Here is a 22,851-nt window from a genome sequence, read left to right as displayed (position 1 = left end):
TATACCACATATTCGACAATTTGACTAAATCCAATACAACAAAAACAAACAAAAAGCATAAACATATAAAATCAACACACCCCGTGGGTCAACTTGTATTAAAATTTAGTGCAAGAATAAATACCATAACCTGAATGAGGTAAAACAACATTAATCACCAACTATTATCATCAACATCTTCATCTTCAGATGTAACTACATAAGAGAAGGATTTAATGAACTTTTGTTAGCTATTTCAGAACCAATGATTTAAGATTTTGCTAGCGAATCATGCATAATGAGACAAATAATAAAGTTATGTATGCCATTTGAATAGGTGAATATATTTTGTAATGTTTATAGTTTGTAGGATATTCTATAAAATATTAAATATTATTTATGTTAGCAAAATCTGTGTCTAAATTTCTTATACTGTATCATTGTTCAGAACAATAAAACTTCCACTACTCTTTTCCGGAAGAACTAGAATGTGATGTTCATTTTCTTTTCTTTTCTTTATATATATATATATATATATATATATATATATATATATATATATATATATTTTGGACAACTACAAGTCTAGAAGTCGAATGTTGCCTGAAGAATCAATTCTGATTTTTGGAATATGAAAAACTTTAGGCCAACTTTTTTTGCACCATTTGCTAACATGTTTACATTCCCTTATCTCAAGTTCTGTCATATCCTTGAAACTTTGGATCTCAGCAGGTAAAGAAATTAACGCTCCACACCCTTCCAATTTTAAAACCTTGAGTTTTGGAAGTTTACTTGGCAAGGAAATCAAATTTGGGCACATGATAATGTTTAATTCTTGCAAACTAAGAAACATATAGGTGTTGTCTACTGACTTCTTTATTTTCTGATCATGGAAACGCTCCAAAGAATCCATGCCCAGCAACTTGACGACCTTGAGATTGCGTAAGCTTCCAAGAGATGGAATATGTTTACACTCCTTACATCCAAAAAACTCAAATTTAATCAAATTCTGTAAATTGACCATCCAACTTGGAGAAATTGTGTTTCCCATGTAAAAAGATATTCTCAGTTCCTTGAGACTCGGATTTGGTTCTAGTCCTTCAAGCACTTGTTCATCATATATAAACGTTTCCCGTTTACCTTCTCTCATATAAATGCTTGACCAGCTTAGCTTTAAAACCGAAAGGTTTGTTTTGTATTTGAGATTGGCAGTCTTGGCCTCATGGAAACCACCAACATTCTCAAGCGGTGTTATCTCCAACTCCCCCTCAAGAGTATTTAGATCCTTCAATTCCCCTAATTGGGCCCCAATCTTGTTACCAACAAGAAACTGAGAAAGTATTCGGAGGTTAGTTAATTCTTTGATTCCTAATGGCAGATGCTGGAGTAAATCACAAGAATTGATATTCAAAAGGTGAAGACTTCTCATGTATCTCAAGCCATCAGGCAACTTACACAGGTTATAACAGAAAATGAATAGTGGTCAAAGAATAGCTGTCACATTTAACCAGTTTGGGCAACCTGTAGGAGATGAAGGTACTGAACTTGTTCAGTACCTTGGGACACTTGTGAGGATGTCCGATCATGTATCGATAGAATATACTGATTGGAGAAAGGTTCCCGAGCAAAAGAAAGAAGACATGTATTTACTTGTTAAGGTATAGTCTTTTATCAAACTTGATATGTGGTGACTCATTAAGATGTATATGCTAATATATAGTTTTTATTTGCAGTCCAAATTTGTTATTCATCCGAAAGAAACAGATGAGATTAAGAAATGGATCTTATGTAGCATGGGGAAAAAATGGAGAACGTGGAAAGGTTCATTGAAGACACGCGCATATGATTCAAGCAAATCTGTTGATGAAATTGTGGCACAACAAACCAAGGATGACAATAGATTGGATCCAACTCAATTTAAAAAACTTGTTACTCGTTGGTTCACTCCGGAATTTCAAGTAACAATGATCTATAACTTTGATGTCTTATACAATATATATAATTATGGAACTATATTAAATAAATCTAACCATGTATTAATTAACTATTTACCATAGAGTACATGTGATGCTAAAAGGTCGAGCTGCTCAAAGATGAATGAGCCTAATGTTACCGGGACAAAATCATTTACTAGACTTTCTCATGAAGAGGTATTATTTTAGCTATTTTGAATTAAATTATTTCCTTCTTTTTGTTTCTTGTCCCTTACTAAACATCAAACACAATTGTAGGCCATGAATAATAATGGTGTACACCCAACACGAGGAGAATTATATATAAAAACTCACACTCGTAAAGATGGAACAATTGTTGATGCGGAAGGCGCTAAAGTTGTGGTAATGTATATATATGTAGGGATGAGCTTGATAATTAGTACCGATAACGAATTAGCCGAATTTCTTGGTTCGGTACCGATATCGAATTCTAAACATCCCAAAATTGTACTATATAATTGTAACCATGAAACAAAAAACAGAAAATAAGATAAAAATCTAAATAAATGTTACTGATTTTATTGCATTTTATAAATCTAAATGGTACCGATTTCATTGCAAAACAATGAAATCATAAAATTAATGAAATTAGAGTTGGCAAGCAATCCATTCAAGAACCGAATACAGGAGCCAACCATATGCAATAATAATAATAATAAATATAGAAAATTGACAAGAAAGAAAGTAACAGTGATCAATTTACTAACATTAAAAAAACATCAGTTTATTAATATTGTGTGCGCTTAGGTCTTTTTAAAATTACTTACCTTTATTATTTTGTATTTAGGCTTCATTAAAAGCTATAGCAAGTGACTCTACAAGTAAATCTTGAGATCCATGTGATTTTTCAAATGATGACTACTCAAAAGTTAAAGGCCCGGAGAAAAGGGGATACATTCGATTAGTTGGAAGGATGCCGACCGCAAAAAGTAAAGGTGATTCTTCAACAAATTCACATAAAGTTTATCGACTAATGAGTGTTGTCAATGTTATGTTGAACGTTATTCAAGAACATATTCCCAATGCAAACTTGTCTTCGATTCTTAGCGATATGAACATAGAGGTACTCACATTCATAAACTATTGTTTATTATTTTTATTGTAACATATCTATATATTGACATTTTTTCTCATTTATATGTTTTAGGTACCGAGTGCAATTTCTTCGGTTAACCAAGTATCATCTACAATAATGGTAATTTGTTTTATGTGATTTGTTTGTAACTCGAGGTGCAAATCCTAACTGGTTAACCGAACCAAAACCGGTTACTTTTCAATTGTAACTAATGATTAGGAACCGGTTAGGGATTTTCACATAGGAACCATTTAAACTAAACCGGTTAACAAACATATATATATATATATATATATAATAAAAATATTTGCCTCGTTAACCGGCTCGAGCTCGACAATGAAACTTGGGCTCGTTTATTGAACGAGCTTATTTTTAGGCTCGGGCTAGTTTAGTTTTTTCACAAGCGTTGAGATTGTTGAATTTAATAGGTTATTATCGATTTTAGATTAATAACTAAGTATGCTACATAAGTTAGTGTCCATATTACTTACATATTGAAAAGTTTTTAGTTTTCTTATTAGGTACCTTGCATAAAGATTGAAGATGGTGAAAGATGTTAACAAGTGTGGTGAAGTTTTTAGTTTTTATATGATTGATATTTGACTTGACTTGAGAGTTATTAGACATATAATATGCATATGTAATGCGATTGGTGTGTTTTTAGAATGCGGTTGAACTTTTAGTTGTGGTAAAGATATTGTAATTTCTATGTTTGACGATTTTATTTTTATTTTATGTTGGTAGACGGATAAAAATGCCATTGAAAGTCCAAAATGTTATTAATGGCATACGGAAACAAATGCCACTAAAAGTCCAAAAAAATTTTAATGGCATAGGGATAAAAATGCCACTTCATAGCCAACATTTGGGTGGAATGAAACCATTTGACACCCACAACTAAATCACTTCATCCATTTCCACTTCATAGCCAACATTTGGCACGTTCCTTGGGATCATTTGACACTTCATAGCCAAGATTCTTGAATAATAACCACGAGTCCTCTTCTGACAAACAACTCAAATGATGCTGTAATATGGGAATTTTCGCCAACATTTGGCACGTTCCTTGGGATCGTGTTGTCGTCACAACAATACTCCCTTCTGCCCCACAAGATAATGTTTCACATAACAGGTCCCACTCTAACCGTCTATCTTCTTCAATCCAAACATTATCTAATACAATTAGAATTTCTTTCCCCGTAAGTTGTTACCAAGGGACTCTTGCAACGCCACTAGCTGCGTAAGTCTGCACTCATAGTTCTCTATGGATGTAATTATACTTTTCATTATGTCGTCAACTCGATAGTTTTCAGAGACATCACTACAAATAAAAAGCCATTTAATGGCATACAAAAAGTGTCACAAGAAACCAAATAAGTGCCTCTAAAGAACCTTGTTGGAATGAGTGGCACACAAAAAAAGTGCCACTAGAAGCGCTACCACTAAAGCCTTTTAGTGGCACTTTTCTCGTCTGCCACACAAACTTTTCGGCTTTTAGTGGCACTTATTTTCGTATGCCATTAAAAATATTTTGGACTTTTAGTGGCATTTTTTTTCTATGTCATTAAATATTTTAGACTTTCAGTGGCATTTTTATCCGTATGCCATTAAAATTTTTTGGACTTTTAATGGCATTTTTTTCATATGCCATTAATAACATTTTGGACTTTCAGTGACATTTTTTTCATATGCTATAAAAACATTTTGGACTTTCAGTGGCATTTTTATCCCTATGCCATTAAAATTTTTTTGGACTTTTAGTGGCATTTGTTTCCGTATGCCATTAATAACATTTTGGACTTTCAATGGCATTTTTATCCGTCTACCAACATAAAATAAAAATAAAATCGTCAAACATAGAAATTACAATATCTTTACCACAACTAAAAGTTCAACCGCATTCTAAAAACACACCAATCGCATTACATATGCATATTATATGTCTAATAACTCTCAAGTCAAGTCAAATATCAATCATATAAAAACTAAAAACTTCACCACACTTGTTAACATCTTTCACCATCTTCAAACTTTATGCAAGGTACCTAATAAGAAAACTAAAAACTTTTCAATATGTAAATAATATGGACACTAACTTATGTAGCATACTTAGTTATTAATCTAAAATCGATAATAACCTATTAAAATCAACAATCTCAACGCTTGTGAAAAAACTAAACTAGCCCGAGCCTAAAAATAAGCTCGTTCAATAAACGAGCCCAAGTTTCATTGTCGAGCTCGAGCCGGTTAACGAGGCAAATATTTTTATTATATATATATATATATATATATATATATATATATATATATATATATATGTTTGTTAACCGGTTTAGTTTAAATGGTTCCTATGTGAAAATCCCTAACCGGTTCCTAATCATTAGTTACAATTGAAAAGTAACCGGTTTTGGTTCGGTTAACCAGTTAGGATTTGCACCTCGAGTTACAAACAAATCACATAAAACAAATTACCATTATTATTTCGTGTAGATGATACTTGGTTAACCGAAGAAATTGCACTCGGTACCTAAAACATATAAATGAGAAAAAATGTCAATATATAGATATGTTACAATAAAAATAATAAACAATAGTTTATGAATGTGAGTACCTCTATGTTCATATCGCTAAGAATCGAAGACAAGTTTGCATTGGGAATATGTTCTTGAATAACGTTCAACATAACATTGACAACACTCATTAGTCGATAAACTTTATGTGAATTTGTTGAAGAATCACCTTTACTTTTTGCGGTCGGCATCCTTCCAACTAATCGAACGTATCCCCTTTTCTCCGGGCCTTTAACTTTTGAGTAGTCATCATTTGAAAAATCACATGGATCTCAAGATTTACTTGTAGAGTCACTTGCTATAGCTTTTAATGAAGCCTAAATACAAAATAATAAAGGTAAGTAATTTTAAAAAGACCTAAGCGCACACAATATTAATAAACTGATGTTTTTTTAATGTTAGTAAATTGATCACTGTTACTTTCTTTCTTGTCAATTTTCTATATTTATTATTATTATTATTGCATATGGTTGGCTCCTGTATTCGGTTCTTGAATGGATTGCTTGCCAACTCTAATTTCATTAATTTTATGATTTCATTGTTTTGCAATGAAATCGGTACCATTTAGATTTATAAAATGCAATAAAATCAGTAACATTTATTTAGATTTTTATCTTATTTTCTGTTTTTTTTTTCATGGTTACAATTATATAGTACAATTTTGGGATGTTTAGAATTCGATATCGGTACCGAACCAAGAAATTCGGCTAATTCGTTATCGGTACTAATTATCAAGCTCATCCCTACATATATATACATTACCACAACTTTAGCGCCTTCCGCATCAACAATTGTTCCATCTTTACGAGTGTGAGGTTTTATATATAGTTCTTCTCGTGTTGGGTGTACACCATTATTATTCATGGCCTACAATTGTGTTTGATGTTTAGTAAGGGACAAGAAACAAAAAGAAGGAAATAATTTAATTCAAAATAGCTAAAATAATACCTCTTCATGAGAAAGTCTAGTAAATGATTTTGTCCCGGTAACATGAGGCTCATTCATCTTTGAGCGGCTCGACCTTTTAGCATCACATGTACTCTATGGTAAATAGTTAATTAATACATGGTTAGATTTATTTAATATAGTTCCATAATTATATATATTGTATAAGACATCAAAGTTATAGATCATTGTTACTTGAAATTCCGGAGTGAACCAACGAGTAACAAGTTTTTTAAATTGAGTTGGATCCAATCTATTGTCATCCTTGGTTTGTTGTGCCACAATTTCATCAACAGATTTGCTTGAATCATATGCGCGTGTCTTCAATGAACCTTTCCACGTTCTCCATTTTTTCCCCATGCTACATAAGATCCATTTCTTAATCTCATCTGTTTCTTTCGGATGAATAACAAATTTGGACTGCAAATAAAAACTATATATTAGCATATACATCTTAATGAGTCACCACATATCAAGTTTGATAAAAGACTATACCTTAACAAGTAAATACATGTCTTCTTTCTTTTACTCGGGAACCTTTCTCCAATCAGTATATTCTATCGATACATGATCGGACATCCTCACAAGTGTCCCAAGGTACTGAACAAGTTCAGTACCTTCATCTCCTACAGGTTGCCCAAACTGGTTAAATGTGACAGCTATTCTTTGACCACTATTCATTTTCCATGTTTCAGCCTTTTGTGTATAACCTCTGACATTTTTGGGGTTACCTAAACAAGTTGTTACTAATAAAAAAATATGATACAACCGGATAAAAAATAATAGAACTGAATCAATGAAAACCAAAAGTATAACCTGGACAAAATATTTGTTTAACGATCAATACCTAACTACAACTAAATAAACATTATTATAACTAGGTGTACATGTACAGGGGCAGTTTTGGAATAATGAATTAGAGCATATATGTGCTCATACTTATACGAGTCAAATACTCGAAACCAAATTTCAATAACCTGAAGTTTAATTTCTAATCAAAATTATAAACTAAGTAACACATGCTACATGAAACAAAACATCATACAGAAATACATATATCTACAACAACAAAATAAATTGTACCACTAGTGTACATAGATTTACACAGTCAAATTAGGTTAAATCGTTACCTTGTCCATTTGTAAACCTACATTCTTCGAAATCTGATTGATCACCTTGAATTTTGCTGGTATCATCACCTTGAGTTTCATATCGCTCATTATCTACAACATTTTCTTCAACAGTCTCTTCCATGTCGCTGGAAACTATACATAGCCTCTTGCGCTTACCCATACTATCTATTATAAAACATATAATTCAAACATCATTACTAGCATATTAATTACTAAACAGCCTGTTTGACTGTATCATTCCTTGAGAGACACTAAGTAATCAAGCAATTATATGAGAATAGATTGTATCCGCTTCAAAAACATTACATTCGAGTATCAAAATATTATATAAAATGTAACATCTTATCATTTACTAGCATATTAAACCTAACAACAACTGATTGATTCGATAATCGATAACAATCAATTAAGAAATAACTAAGCCGCAATTAAATGATTCAATAACCTAACAGCTCAATTATCCAGTTAACCTAATTTCAACTAACATCTCAATCACAATTCAGGACAATTAAGCTCAATTGCATAATCACTATTCATTACAAATAACCTAATTTCAGTAAGCTCAATTACATAATCACAATTCAGAACCGTTAAACAATTAAGATCGTATATCAGCTAAGCACTTAAAACTAATTTCAATTCGTATACAAGTCGCTAGAGATTTGGTGATGTGTAGAAGTTACCGTCGTCGGAGATTTGGTGTGTCACGTCATCGGAGATTTGGTCACCAGAGAAATATCGCCAAAGAAGTGTCACGTCATCGGTGATAGAAATATCGTGGGTTTCTTTTTAGTTTGTGCAGAACGATATTATTATTTAATAGACTTAATGGTTTTCTATTGATACACTTGATGGTTTTTCTTAAACAATATTACTATTTAATAGATAGGATATTAAAAAAGTTATCAAGTCCATTCACCTTTTTATTAAAAGTTATTAAAAAAGGTTGAAATTTATTATTTAATAGATAGGATATTTGTTGCTCAGTGAATATAACAGACAAATAATAACTAAACGGAGTTTGAGCATATATATATATATATATAAACTAATAAGCCAAAAGAGCTAATAAACCAAAAAAGAAGAGTTATTATGTTTGTTAGTTACTTATTTGAACTTCTATGAATACCCTTGCACGCTCCAAGTAAAAGTAATCATAGTTGGATGGAGTCATGGAGAATGTATTTTACTTTTGCCTGTTTGTTTCTTCAATTTCTTGTAATTGTGTTTTTCATTTGTTAATTTCATGTATGTAGCTGTTTAGGTTATAATAGTTTTTCATTTGTTAATTTCAGTACTGATATATTATAGAATGATGACAATAATATAATTATGATTTTGGATATTCAAACTGCAATTTGATTCAAATGGTTTTCTTCAATAATCTAATAGTTATTGTTTGTTGATTTCAGGTATTAGTTAACTAGTGTATTATATCAATCTTTAAATAGTTTAACTTAACCAAATCAAGAGCAATTTTTTAAGTCGAGATTGTGATTTCTAACACGGTTAACAGGAAAAAAAACGACAGATGGGATAATGGATGAGAAAACCCATGCATTCCATGAGCAATTCAGACACAACATATTTATAACAACCATAAAATGTCCAAAAACACAAACAAACCAGCCAAACTTTCTCACAATCAACACTAAATAACAGACACAGTCAGTCACACATGTTTATATTTGTTTCTAAGGCTGGAACAAGGTGTACGGTTACATTCTGGTTAAAAGTGTATGATCGCATTTGGGTGACTGCAAATCGCTAGAGAGTGCTCGTTGTTCCTGGCCACGTGTTCCAGTAGCTCAGTCAACACATGCGGGCAGCTTTCTTTTATGTAGTCAAAACTGTCTGTCTGCATCACAGCTGAACAACAACAGAAGTTTTAGATTTATTATTTAATCATATGCTAAAAGACAAGAAATGAAAACTTATGTAACTACGTATAACATATGCTCACTTTACTAACTATTATTAAAAAAAAAGTTTGCTCGACCCGCTTTTTGGTATGCCAAAAGTTGCCCACCCTTTTTGCCACATACAAACAGAATGCATCACGTATATCGAGGGTGACAATATCGAACACAACACGACAAGAAAATAAACAGGTTTTGGGTTCACGTGCCTAACTGTTAAAATTATATATTAATTGTCATTTCTAATTCTCTTATATTTACTCTTTTGTGAGGTTTAAAATAAGAAGGTCAAAGGGTGCGTTTTGTCAATAAGGAAAGGAGTAGGTGACTTGCACAATTGAAGAGATCTCGTGGACTGGCTATGAGCTGTGCTCGTATTGTGGCTGCTATTTAATCTTCCTATTCTACTTGACAAAAAGAAACACACCAAAAACATCATCTTCATCACATCTCTTAAATCATTCGACTGGGACAAAGTGTCTCGAAGAATCATTGTGTTACTTGCTCGTGTTTCAATCTGTGATAACTAGTATTTATACACTACTAGATTGTTTGATTGGTTCTGCAATTGTAACCCTACTTTAGATTCTGTTTATGAACATTTGTTCTTGTTCTTTTGGTATTCAATCAAGGTTTTTTTACATGGTACCAGAGCCTAGGTTCCTACTCGTGATTGAACTCTTCGATTGATTCTTCAACAAAACCGATTCGCTGTTACTCTCCGGTTTAGGGTTGATTGCCATTCTTTGAACTGTTAATCTTACCTATAGTCGAAGAAAAAATATTGCGGAATTGGTGTCAGTCCGTTCTTACTGTGAACGGGAAGATAAAATTGAAGCAAAATTGGTGTTGGTTCATTCTACAGTGGACGAGATTTCAAGGATCCCTAATCTTAAGGGTTTGTTGCTGCAAGTGTTATCCTGGATCATATTACTTCTTATTTGGGATTTAATCACCCAAATCTGATACAATATTCTGATTATCATATCTGTATCCCTAATCAAAGGATACAGACTCGTTTACCCTATTTAAGGGCACACCCACTGTAGGTATTTCTTTGCTCTTATTTTTTTCCCCTTATATTGCATTAGGCTTTTATTTGGCTGAGTTAGAAGGACCATCAAGTGGTTTTCTTAACAGGGAGAGTCATCTCCTATTTTGTGGTGTGCATTGTGATTTTCTAAATTGCTATTTTTTCCGTTGCTTCTGAGTTTTTCTTATGACAGATCAGATTGTTAACATTAATAATAATAATAATCAAATGAGTAACCTTGACTTCGGCGACACGCTTTATCTTCATGCCTCGGATACCAACAATCTGACCATTGTTAATATTAAGCTAATAGGGACAGAAAATTATAGTATGTGGGCCAATTCTATGGAACTAGCTTTAAATGTAAAAAACAAAATTGGTTTTATAGACAAAACATGTAATCGGCCCACCACAAATGAAAACCTGGGGAAACAATGGGATAGATGCAATGCAGTTGTGTTATCTTGGATTTTAAACTCTATTTCCGAAGAACTATTTATGGGTCAAGCGTGCGTCAGTTGTTTGGGAGGAATTAAAAGAAACTTATTCAAAAGTTGACGGGTCTATCATGTTTAACCTTCATCAAAAGATTTCTATGTTTAAACAAAATAGTTGCCCTATTTCTGAATATTATCATAAACTTACATCTATGTGGAGGCAATTTGACTCGTTGTCAGATTTACCTTCATGTACCTGTAATGCAGCTAATGCGACAAGTAAATTTAATAAAAATTTGAGATTGATGCAATTCCTTATGGGTTTAGACGATGTTTATCAGCCTGTGAGAACCTCCATTCTAACCAAGGATCCTTTACCCACGGTAAAGGGTGCCTTTGCCATTATATCTAGTGAAGAGTCTCATAGAACGATAACATCATCTAATAAATCTCAAGCTGCTGCATTTGCATCTAAAACTTCTAATTACAAGAAACCTAGAAGTCCTCTAAAATGCACTCATTGTAACAAAAATGGTCATGTGGTTGAGAAGTGTTATGAACTTGTTGGGTATCCAACAAATTATAAGGCTAAAATAAAAAACACAACAAGCAACAATGTTGTGTCGGAAGCAAAGAAGACCGATGAAGTCCGATGTCAATTGACTCCTGAACAATACTCTAAACTCATGATCATGCTAAATGGATCTGTCACTCCGGATCAAAATACTTCACATGTGGCTGGTAACTTTCACTCCGCTTGTACTACCTCTTTTTTCACATGTGCTACTCCACCTAAAGAGGGAAATTGCAGGGGTTGGGTAATAGACTCGGGTGCTAACCAACATATGGTCTTGTTAAGCTAAAACATGTTTGACCTTGTCGACGTGTCAAACTACAACATGAGTGTTGGTCACCCCAATGGGACTAATGCAAAAATAACATCAATTGGCAAACTTAAAATAAGCAAAAATGTTGTCCTTATTGATGTCTTAGTTGTTCCTGAGTATTGCGTTAATATTTTGTCTGTCCACAAACTTGCAAAAGATAACAAACTTGGTAGTTGGTTTAATGAATTTGAATGTCTAATTCAGGACCTTACTCGCACGACGACACTTCTGACCGGTAAACAGGTCAATGGCCTGTATTACTTTGGGGATATCCCTTCAGGTATGTTTGTTTGTGACAATGTTATTGGCCCTATTAATGATAGCTTAAAATTGTGGCACTCTAGACTTGGTCATCCCTCACATCAAGTTTTATCCGTTTTAAAACCTGAGCTCAATCTTAAAACCCATGTGTCAAACACTCCATGTGATATTTGTCACCGGGCTAAACAAACCCGAAACCCATTTCCTCTAAGTGAACATAAAACTCAAACAGTAGGAGAACTTGTTCACCTAGACTTATGGGGACCTTTTAAAATAACAAGTAAGGATGGGTTTATATTCTTCTTAACTGTGGTGGATGATCATTCTAGAGCAACATGGGTATACCTAATCAAGTCAAAAGATGAAGTCTTTCAAAATATCAAGAGCTTTGTAATGTTAATTAAAACTCAGTTTGATAAACAAGTCAAATGTTTTAGAACCGATAACGGAACTGAATTTGTTAACAATCAATTTGAAACATATCTTAAAACTAATGGTATTCTCCATCAAACGACTTGTGTGTATACCCCACAACAAAATGGGATAGTTGAAAGAAAGCACCGACATCTCTTAAATATTGCTAGATCTCTACTATTTCAAAGTGGCATTCCCTTACACATGTGGTCTGAATGTATTCTAACTGCTACCTACTTGATTAACAGGACTCCGTCTTCCGTGTTAAACGGAAAGTCCCCTTACGAGTTGCTAATAAATAAAAAACCCTCTCTATCGCATCTTCGGTCATTCGGTTGTCTATGTTTCTCAACTAATCTAAACCCAAAAACAAAATTTGATAGCGAAGCCTCAAAGTGTGTTTTTATTGGATACGCTTTTGATAAAAAAAGGCTACAAAATGTATTCCTTAGATGACAAAACTGTGTTTTACTCACGTGATGTAAAGTTTTATGAAAACTATTTTCCCTTAAAAGATAAAATAAAAACTTTACTCGAAGAAAACGGTCTAAATAATCTGAATTTTTTTTACTTCTGTTTTGAACCGAATGATTTCGATATTAAAATGCCCAATGATGAAGGGAGGGAATCCAACGATGTCAACCAAAACTTGGATGGTTCGACTGAGAATGAGTATAGTCATAAGGACAACTCTGGGAACCAACAAAGGTCAGCAAACAATAACTTAGACAGCAGCCCAATAACTGTTGCCCTAGATATTGGTTCAGACCCGTTGGAATCCGATGTTCCAATGGACAACAACATTCCCAGTTATCAACCAGTTGAGGTTGAAAATTTCAATGAGGAAATAGCTGATGTTAACTTCCTTGAGGGCACCTCCACCGATCATAATAAAAGCACTCGTAAGTCAAGTAGAGTTAGCAATTTTCCGAAAAAATACACATACTATGTGGTAGACGGGAACGTTAAATATGGGATAGAAAATTCTGTTAATTATTCTAATCTATCCTATAATAATAAATGTTTTGTTTCTCTTCTTGACAAAAGTATTGAACCCAAAACTTATTCTGAAGCGTGTAATGACATTAACTGGGTAAATGCTATGAATCAAGAAATGAAAGCTTTAAACATAAATAAAACATGGATCATAACTGACTTACCCCCTAACATAAAAACTATAGGGTGTAAGTGGATCTATAAAGTAAAATACAAGTCAAATGGTGAGATTGAGAGATACAAGGCCAGACTTGTTGCTAAAGGGTACAATCAACGTGAGGGTCTTGACTTTGATGAAACATTCTCTCCCGTTGTCAAAATGGTGACCATACGTATCTTACTTGCCCTTTCGGTTCAAAATAATTGGAATATTTTTCAGCTTGATGTTAACAATGCTTTCCTCTATGGGAAGCTAGATGAAGACATCTACATGACCATACCCGAAGGTATGGTAATAGTGTTGATGTCAAATCTGGAAAAGTTTGCAAACTTGTTAAGTCACTATATGGTTTAAAACAAGCACCAAGAAAGTGGAATGAGAAACTTACCTCAACCCTAATCAACATTGGTTTTATACAAAGCAAAAACGACCCATCCTTATTCATGAAAATTACAAAAAAATCTTCAGTTTTCCTTCTTGTTTATGTAGATGACATTGTCATAACTGGAAATGATGATTTAGAAATAAATGAAGTTAAACAAAAATTAAGTCAGTGTTTTCAAATTAAGGACTTGGGAAAATTAAAATACTTTCTTGGGATTGAGGTTTATGAAAACCAAAATGAATTGTATCTATCTCAACGCAAGTATTGTCTCGACCTAATTCATGAGTTTGGTCTCCTTGTAAGTAAACCAGTTGGGAATCCCTTGGAACAAAATGTTGCTTTACATAACAATACTAATGCAGAGAAAGATGATTTTGAATTAAAAAACATTACTCAATACCAAACTCTGGTCGGAAAATTAATTTACCTAACCCTTACCAGACCTGACATCTCCTACACGGTGCAATATCTGAGTCAATTCATGCACAAACCCTTAAATTCACACTTAAAATTTGCCTTTAAGGCTTTTAAGATATCTAAAAGGCTCTCCGGGAAAAGGGTTAAATTTTAAAAGGTCGTCAGATTTTTCTTTAGAAGCTTACTCTGACTCAGATTGGGGAAAATGTTTGGTTACTTGAAGGAGTGTTACTGGTTTCTGTTTGTATCCTGGGGACAACCTAATTTCTTGGAAAAGCAAGAAACAAAGTGTGGTTTCAAGATCCTCTACCGAATCAGAATATTGGGCTATGAATACTACAGGAGGTGAAATAATTTGGGTCTTAAACTCCTAGAGGACTTAAAGGTCAGTCACACTCTCCCTGTTCCAATATATTGCGATCACAATGCTGCAATTCTAATATCTGCTAACCCTGTTTTTCATGAATGCACTAAACACTTTGAAATAGACCTTTTCACTTTAAGAAAAAAATTTATGGCAGGAGTGTTCAAAATTAAAAAGATTGACACTACAGAACAACCTGCTGATATATTTACTAAAGGTCTAGGCGTGACACAACATAAATTCTTGTGTGATAAATTGGGGTTAAAAGATTACTTTGGGAATAGAACTGAGAGGGGTGCTAAAATTATATATTAATTGTCATTTCTAATTCCCTTATATTTACTCTTTTGTGAGGTTTATAATAAGAAGGTCAAAGGGTGCCTTTTGTCAATAAGGAAAGGAATGGGTGACTTGCACAATTGAAGGGATCTCGTGGACTGGCTATGAGCTGTACTCATATTGTGGCTGCTATTTAATCTTCCTCTTCTGCTTGACAAAAAGAAACACACCAAAAACATCATCTTTATCACATCTCTTAAATCATTCGACTGGGACAAAGTGTCTCGAAGAATCATTGTGTTACTTGCTCGTGTTCAATCTGTGATAACTAGTATTTATACACTACTAGTTTGTTTGATTGGTTCTGCAATTGTAACCCTACTTTAGATTCTGTTTATGAACATGTGTTCTTGTTCTTTTGGTATTCAATCAAGGTTTTTTTACACTAACCCGTTTTAAAGAACGGGTTGTGTTTGAGGCATTTACAATTTGATTACTACTCGTTTGACCCATTTAAATAAATAAGTATTTAAGTTTGTGGGGTTATCCTACCCGATTAACACCCTTAATTTATATTGGCACACACCGTTAAGCATTGTAACCAAGTTTCGGTCATCAATCCAACCATATGCTTATGAGCTGGTTATTTTCACCAAAGGGTCAAATTGGTGAAGTAGAAAATAAACGGGCAAACCAGGTACACAAGGCTCCCAGATGCGCGAAATCCAGATAGTGTCGGGCTGACTCAGGCCCACTGTACGCATCCTATTTGATCAATATAACAACCTCCTAGTTTCAAAAAGTGTGCATAAACTAACTAAATTCTATCCTTATTGGCCCAATACTGAATGAAGACCAGCCTATAAGTTCTCTTTCTATAATGCATAAACTACCCTTCCATATTTTACTTCAATTTCTAAAGTATTTTGTCTTTTCCTACAAAAGATGTAGACTTTTATTTTGCCAAAAAATGACCAATTTGCCCTTGATTAATATGAGAAGCAGCAGAGTTACTGACCCACAGCTTCTCCCAACATATAAAACGAACCTAAACAACTGGGCCTTCCAAATGTCAAGTTTGACCATAAATAGTCAAACATGACCAAAATGCTCAAACTGTACAACTTATAATCTTTATTCCAACAATCTTTTTTATTCTAAAGTAACAGACTGGTCACTTGATTATTTGATTATGCTTTCCTTCGTAATTTAGAATACTTGTGCCAAAAGACCATATTATCCTTATAGCAGAAAAGAGTATATTAAAATACTTGTGCCAAAAAGACCATATTGTCCAAATGTACCCAGAATACCAAGTATTTTGACTTTTGACCTTTTACCAAGATCATTTTAGGATTCTTTATTCTTTTCACATTCTGAATCAAGTACAATCAAGTAAGAACCAGAACATATGATTTAAGTATATTTATTATTTTAAATATATTATATATTATATATATGTATACGGATATATTACTAAACATAAATAAATATAACAAATGCATATAATATAGATTACTATATATTGGCAGTAAATAATACTTACAAATTTATAATATTGATGAGTAATCAAAAAAGAAATGAGTCGTCATCATTTTCTTCAGCATCTACTTCACGTTCTATATCAGATGTAATGTCCATGCCATCTTCACCATCATTTCCAACCCGATGCAAGTTAGGCACATCAAATGTGCAATCAGTCGAATAAGGACCAACTTGATCATCAACAATTCCCATATCAAATGCATCTCTTACTTTTACATATCTAACGTCCTCCCAATCTTTATGCTTAGGATCCGTGACATAGAACACCTTATCAACTTGTGATGCCAAGACAAATGGATCATCATTTAAATCAGCCCCTGTATGTGTCTTGTATGAGAAATTCACCAATGTTACACCATTATCTATCTTGCAACCCCTATTGATGTCAACCCAATCACATTTGAATAAAACTACTCGTATTTGACCGGAGTAATTTTCTCAATAATGTCATTCAATTTACCATAGTAGTTACCCACGCCATGATTAGGCCCTCTACCTCTAATATCAGCACCTTCTACAATAACAACAACACCACTATTTTGAGTTTTTAAAACTTTCTCTCGCTTTTGTGTGTGAAAACGGTAACCCTTAACAAGGTACCTAGAGTAACGTTTCACACTTCTAAGTGGACCACGAGCGAGACATTTTAGATCTTCCGTTACATCTTCATCTTGCTCTTCCATACGTGCAACCTACAACACAATTGTTCATATTTATTACACTATGATTACAAATAACAAGTAATAACATATTCAATATTCATTTAAAATTACCCTTCTCTTGAACCAATCAGCAAACGTTTGCACATGAATCTTGTTCATTTCATAATCTCGCATCCTACGAGAACGATATTGTCCCTTGACTATCCGTTTGTGTTCCCTTAAAAAGAAAACTTATATTACTAAACAAATGATATTTTCCTTAGATGAATGAAGAGCAAGAGTATCTAATAACAAACGTAGATTATCTTACTCTCGAAATGGTGTAATTGACTCAACATTAAATAATACATAACGATGTGCTTGAGTGAGAGACTTCTCATCAATCTTTAAATTTGAAGATCTCTTTCTTTTTTAACGAATACCTTCAAAGGCAATTTACGACCTATGGCACGACCAGGGCAAAGATTGTTGGATTCTTCAATGTGATTTTGGTCACCCTCATCATCATTCCTAATTGCTCTAGTGAAGAGAGTTTCTACTTTCGATAGATATCTCGAGCAAAATGTTATACTTTCCTCAGCTATATAACCTTCAGCAATTGATCCTTCAGGATGAGCTCTATTATGTACATATGACTTGAGTTTTAGAAGTTCCCTGTTCGAGTCATACAAGTCACTCATAATTTAGAAATTATAAAAAGTAGCAAATTAAGATTTATAGAAATGTTATTTACCTTTCAATAGGGTACATCCACCTAAATGCAACGGGACCTCCCAACTTAACCTCTCTAGTTAAATGAATCACCAAGTGCACCATTACAGTAAAAAATGACGGAGGAAATATCTTCTCGAGTTTGCACAAGGTAAGAGCAACTTTAGACTCAAGAAAATGTAGATCAACTTCAGATAAATCCTTGTAGCAAATGGTCTTAAAAAAATCACATAACTCGATTATAACCGAGCTTACATGGTTTGGTAAAGTTCCACGTAATGCGATTGGCAAATACTCTTGCATCAACATGTGGTAGACATAACTTTTCATCCCAATTAATTTGCGCTCATTTAATTGTACACATCGAGAGATATTGGATGAAAATTCATCGGGAGGCTTGATGAACTTGAGGATCTTTAAAAATTCTGTCTTTTCGTCTCGAGTCATTTGATAGAAAGCTTTTGGCATGAAAGTGATATCACTTCTAAGTTGCTTTTTTGGATGAAGTTCCTTTCTTATACCCATTTCTTTTAATTCAAGCCTTGTTTTATAGTTATCTTTTGACTTTCCTTCTTTTCCCAATAAAGTCCCCACTATGTTGTCACAAACGTTCTTCTCAATGTGCATCACATCAAGATTGTGACGTAACAACAAATGTTCCCAATATGGCAACATAAAAAATATACTTTTCTTTTTCCATGGACCACCAGCATCATTGTCAACAAGAAATTCCATATCATCTAGCTGTTGTATAACTTCCTCTCCAGAAGGGGGAATCTGAGCAACTCTAAGTTCCTGGCCTCCAACAAAGGATCTAATGTCTGAACGCCACCGATGGTCAGGTGGAAGCCACCTCCTATGACACATGTAACACCACTTCCTTCCATGAGTTAGCCATTTTGAATCAGTATCAAAACCACATACATGACATGCAAGTTCTCCTTTTGTGATCCACCTGGATAGATTGGCATAACCTGGAAAGTTTGATATGGTAGAAATAATGGAAGCCTTCAATTGGAAGTATTGTTTGGTTGATGCATCAAATGTATTAACTCCATCTTCCCATAACTCCTTTAATTCTTTAATCAAAGGTTGCATATACACGTCTATTTTGTTTCCAGGGCCTTTTGGACCTGGGATGATTAATGAAAGAATTAAATTCGGTTGCTTCATAACCAACCATGGTGGCAAGTTGTATGGAATTAGAAAAACTGGCCAGATACTATGTGCCACATTCATTGTCCTAAATGGGTTAAAACCGTCACTTGCCAGAGCTAGACGAACATTACGAGGATCACTAGCGAATTCAGGAAACTTTTCATCAAAATATTTCCAAACTAATGCATCTGCTGGATGTCGTAACTTTCCATCTTTCACACGCTCTATATGATGCCACTTCATAAGGTTTGATGTCTTTGATGACATATACAATCTTTGAAGTGTAGGCTTTAAAGGAAACCACCGTAATATTTTTGAAGCCTTCTTTGGGGGAGGACTTTCTTCATTTTCTGGATTAGCTGCATGAACTTTCCATCTAGAAGATCCACAAAAAGAACAAACCTCATCTTTCTCCTTGTTATCCCAAAACAACATGCAACCATTAGGACATGCATGGATCTTTTCGTATCCTAATCCCATGTTGGCCATGATTTTTTTTCACTTGTTGTGTTGTTTTAGGTAGCACATTTCCTTCAGGTAACAAATCTTTTATAAACTCTAACAACATAGACAGTGATTTGTTACTCCATCCATTTAGACATTTTAAATGGTACAAATGCACCATACATGATAATTTGTTGTACTTGCAATTCGGGTACACCTTTTCTTCAGCTTCCTTGACAAGGTTATCAAAATTACTTCCTCTATTGTCCGTCTCTTGTCTATTACTGTAAGTATTCTCATGTATCTTTTCTCCACTTCCGTCTTCTGGTAGAAAATTTTCATTCAACATTTCATTCATTTCATGGTGAAATACTTCTTCCTCATTAAGGGTTGTGCTCATCGATGTAGTTGTTGTGTCTTCCCCATGATACACCCATTTCAAGTATTCTGGTCGGAACCCTGAACATATGAGGTGATCCAGAACAATCTGCCTACTTTGAAATTTCATGTTTAGACAATGTGTACATGGACACTTTATCGTGTCCCCATTGACACATGCTCTCTCAAATGCAAAATCCAAGAAGGTTGACACCCCGTTAACAAAAGTTTGACTTGTTCTTGGTGCGAAATACATCCAAGACCTATCCATGACTAATCAAAATGAAAAGTAACAGATTATTATCACAACGTAAACATTTTTATAATTATAAAAATTATATATATATATATATATATATATATATATATATAATCATTCAAATACAATGTAACGAACCTAATCTTAGTTTTTCAAATTCAAACCCCTCAAAGAGAGTTGAATGATAAGGCTGGAAAGTTCGTCGGGATGGTCGTTACTGTTTGACCACATATTTTAGTATTTTATTTTACCACATGATTATTTTTTTATTTAATTCAAACTATGTGGTTTATATATAATATTGCATAGTTATATTGATTTTAATACCACATGATTCAAGCAAGTCATTAAAAGCAGGTAAAATTAAGGGGGGGAAACATATATGAATTACAAACAATTCAAGACATTATTAGTACTTAATTGCTTACATCACACAAGTAATGAACCCTAATTGTAAAGAAACTGAATCAAATTGAAACCATAATGAAGAAATAATTTCCTTACATCGCATAAGTAATGAACCCTAATTATTAAGCCGTCGAAACCATGAGGCAGATTGCTTTCGGTGGGAAGCCGTTAAAGTTGTTTGGGAAGCCGACAAATTGAAAGAGGATTGATTGAGAAGTCTGTGCGATTAAAATAAACCTATAAAGTTCATTCTCATGAGAAGTCTGATTCCTAACCCATTCAAGATCGATTGATTTAATCTTTTTATTTTTTGTTCATTCTGTGAATTAGGTAAGTTTGCTTAGTGTTTCACTTTAGACCCCTTATATCCTTAAAAGAACAAGTTCGATCCATGCTTCCTGAATTTCTTTTTATTTTTCCAAAATAAAGTTTTCCCATAAAAATCCAATTTTATTACAAAATCGTAGCTGGATCATTAATAGCAATAATTAAGAACACCTTTTTAACTAATTAATTTTAAAAACACCTCGTTAAGGTATATTATGTAGAGATTGCGCCAAAAAACAAGATTTTTAGTTAAGGTCATTAAAACGTGTGGCACTAGATTTTTAGTGGCATAAAAAAGTGACACTGAAATCATAAATTAGTGGCGTTAAAACTAAGTGCCATTAAAAATCTAACTTAGTGATACAAAAGCTAAATGTCATTAAAAACGTGTGGCACTAGAATTTTAGTGGCATAGTAAAGTGCCACTAGAATCATAAATTAGTGGCACTAAAACTAAGTGCCACTAAAATGTGTTATAAGCAAAGATGGTATACGAAAAGTGCCATTAAAAACAAAAAATAGCGGCACAAAACCTACATGCCATTAAAAACGTGTGACACAAGATTTTTAGTGGCATAAACAAAGTGCCACTAAAATCATAAATTTGTGGCACTAAAACTAAGTGCCACTAAAAGTTTGTTATAAGCAAAGATGGCATACATAAAGCGTCATTAAAAACCTAAATTAGTGGCATAAAAGCTAAATGCCATTAAAAATGTATACTACTAAATGGCTTTTTATTTGTAGTGCATGCATCCAACATCTTAAGTCAAAACTTTTATTCACCCTTTCATGGTTATAGACTAACTCAGCTAGAGTAGTCTTTCCCACACCTCCCATACCCCATATGCAATATACATTAATCTTATCATTATCATACTTTCCTATATCTTTGTCACATATTTTTTCAATTACCATCTCCATGTCTTCATTTCTTCCAATAACTAGCGAATTATCATATATAAGCAATCTAATTTCGTTTTCTGGCATCTCATGTATAATGTCAACAACGACATGACTTGTGTCAGTAGGGGTCAATTGTAACATAAATCTCCTGGATGCAACAGCATCAAGTTTCCTTTTAACGACTATAACTTTGCGAGTGAGCCTAAGACGAACCATAAGCTGATTATGATCGGAGGAGAAAAAGGCTCTTACCCTGTACTTGATGCCTCTGTCTTTGTGTAGACGTTGTACCATAACTTCGGTTGAGATCTCGTCCAGCACGTTTTCTACCATCAAGGAGGCAGATTTGAGTGTCTTGAGCCATAACTCTACCTTCTTATCTATGCTGAGTTTCTCTTCGGCATCACGAAGAACAGCTTTAACCTGGACCAAATCATCCTTGAGAGTCAAAATATAGTCTTTGAAACCCCAGATTAGACCAAGATCCTGGATAGATTCAGAAGTCAGTCTCCTTAATACATCATTGACAAGAACCGAAAGAGCCACATCTACCATAATTAATATTTCAAATTATTTTAATCAATAATTCGTACGTGTGCAATTGAAAGATCGATCGTGTATGTATAACTAAAATTAGCCAAAGCAAGAATTTGGGGACCTTGAAAATGCAAAGTTAAAGCGTTAACGTCTGGTCTCTATAATTCTTTCTTTCTTTTTAAAAAGTATTGTTCTTTATTTAAAGAAATCTAACAGCAACATTTTTATTCTTCTTCAAGTGTAATGCCTTACAGCTCACGCAACTTAA

At 33.6% G+C, this 22,851-nt stretch overlaps 1 protein-coding gene, 1 long non-coding RNA gene and 1 pseudogene across 2 annotated transcripts; 1 reads left to right on the top strand and 2 right to left on the bottom strand.

Moving 5' to 3' along the window:
• Positions 1-556: 556 nt before the first annotated feature.
• LOC143597201 (putative disease resistance protein RGA1) lies at positions 557-22,601 on the bottom strand (annotated as a pseudogene).
• LOC143596900 (uncharacterized) lies at positions 1,470-2,381 on the top strand. The gene is made up of 3 exons (XR_013146806.1): positions 1,470-1,637; positions 1,713-2,129; positions 2,211-2,381. It is a non-coding gene; the product is annotated as an uncharacterized LOC143596900 (long non-coding RNA).
• LOC143596889 (uncharacterized) lies at positions 4,870-7,289 on the bottom strand. Its single transcript, XM_077075551.1, has 4 exons — positions 7,059-7,289; positions 6,759-6,983; positions 6,567-6,659; positions 4,870-6,485 (listed from the first exon to the last, which is right to left on the bottom strand). The coding sequence occupies exons 1-4, from the start codon at positions 7,074-7,076 to the stop codon at positions 6,234-6,236; spliced, it is 588 nt and encodes a 195-aa protein (XP_076931666.1). The 5' UTR covers positions 7,077-7,289; the 3' UTR covers positions 4,870-6,233.
• Positions 22,602-22,851: the final 250 nt, after the last annotated feature.

This window comes from Bidens hawaiensis, unplaced genomic scaffold (assembly GCF_021521415.1).
Source record: "Bidens hawaiensis isolate Kalapana, Puna unplaced genomic scaffold, B.hawaiensis_p1.1 tig00001758_1, whole genome shotgun sequence".
NCBI classification, from domain to species: domain Eukaryota; kingdom Viridiplantae; phylum Streptophyta; class Magnoliopsida; order Asterales; family Asteraceae; genus Bidens; species Bidens hawaiensis.
This window is presented reverse-complemented; position numbering and strand designations above follow the sequence as displayed.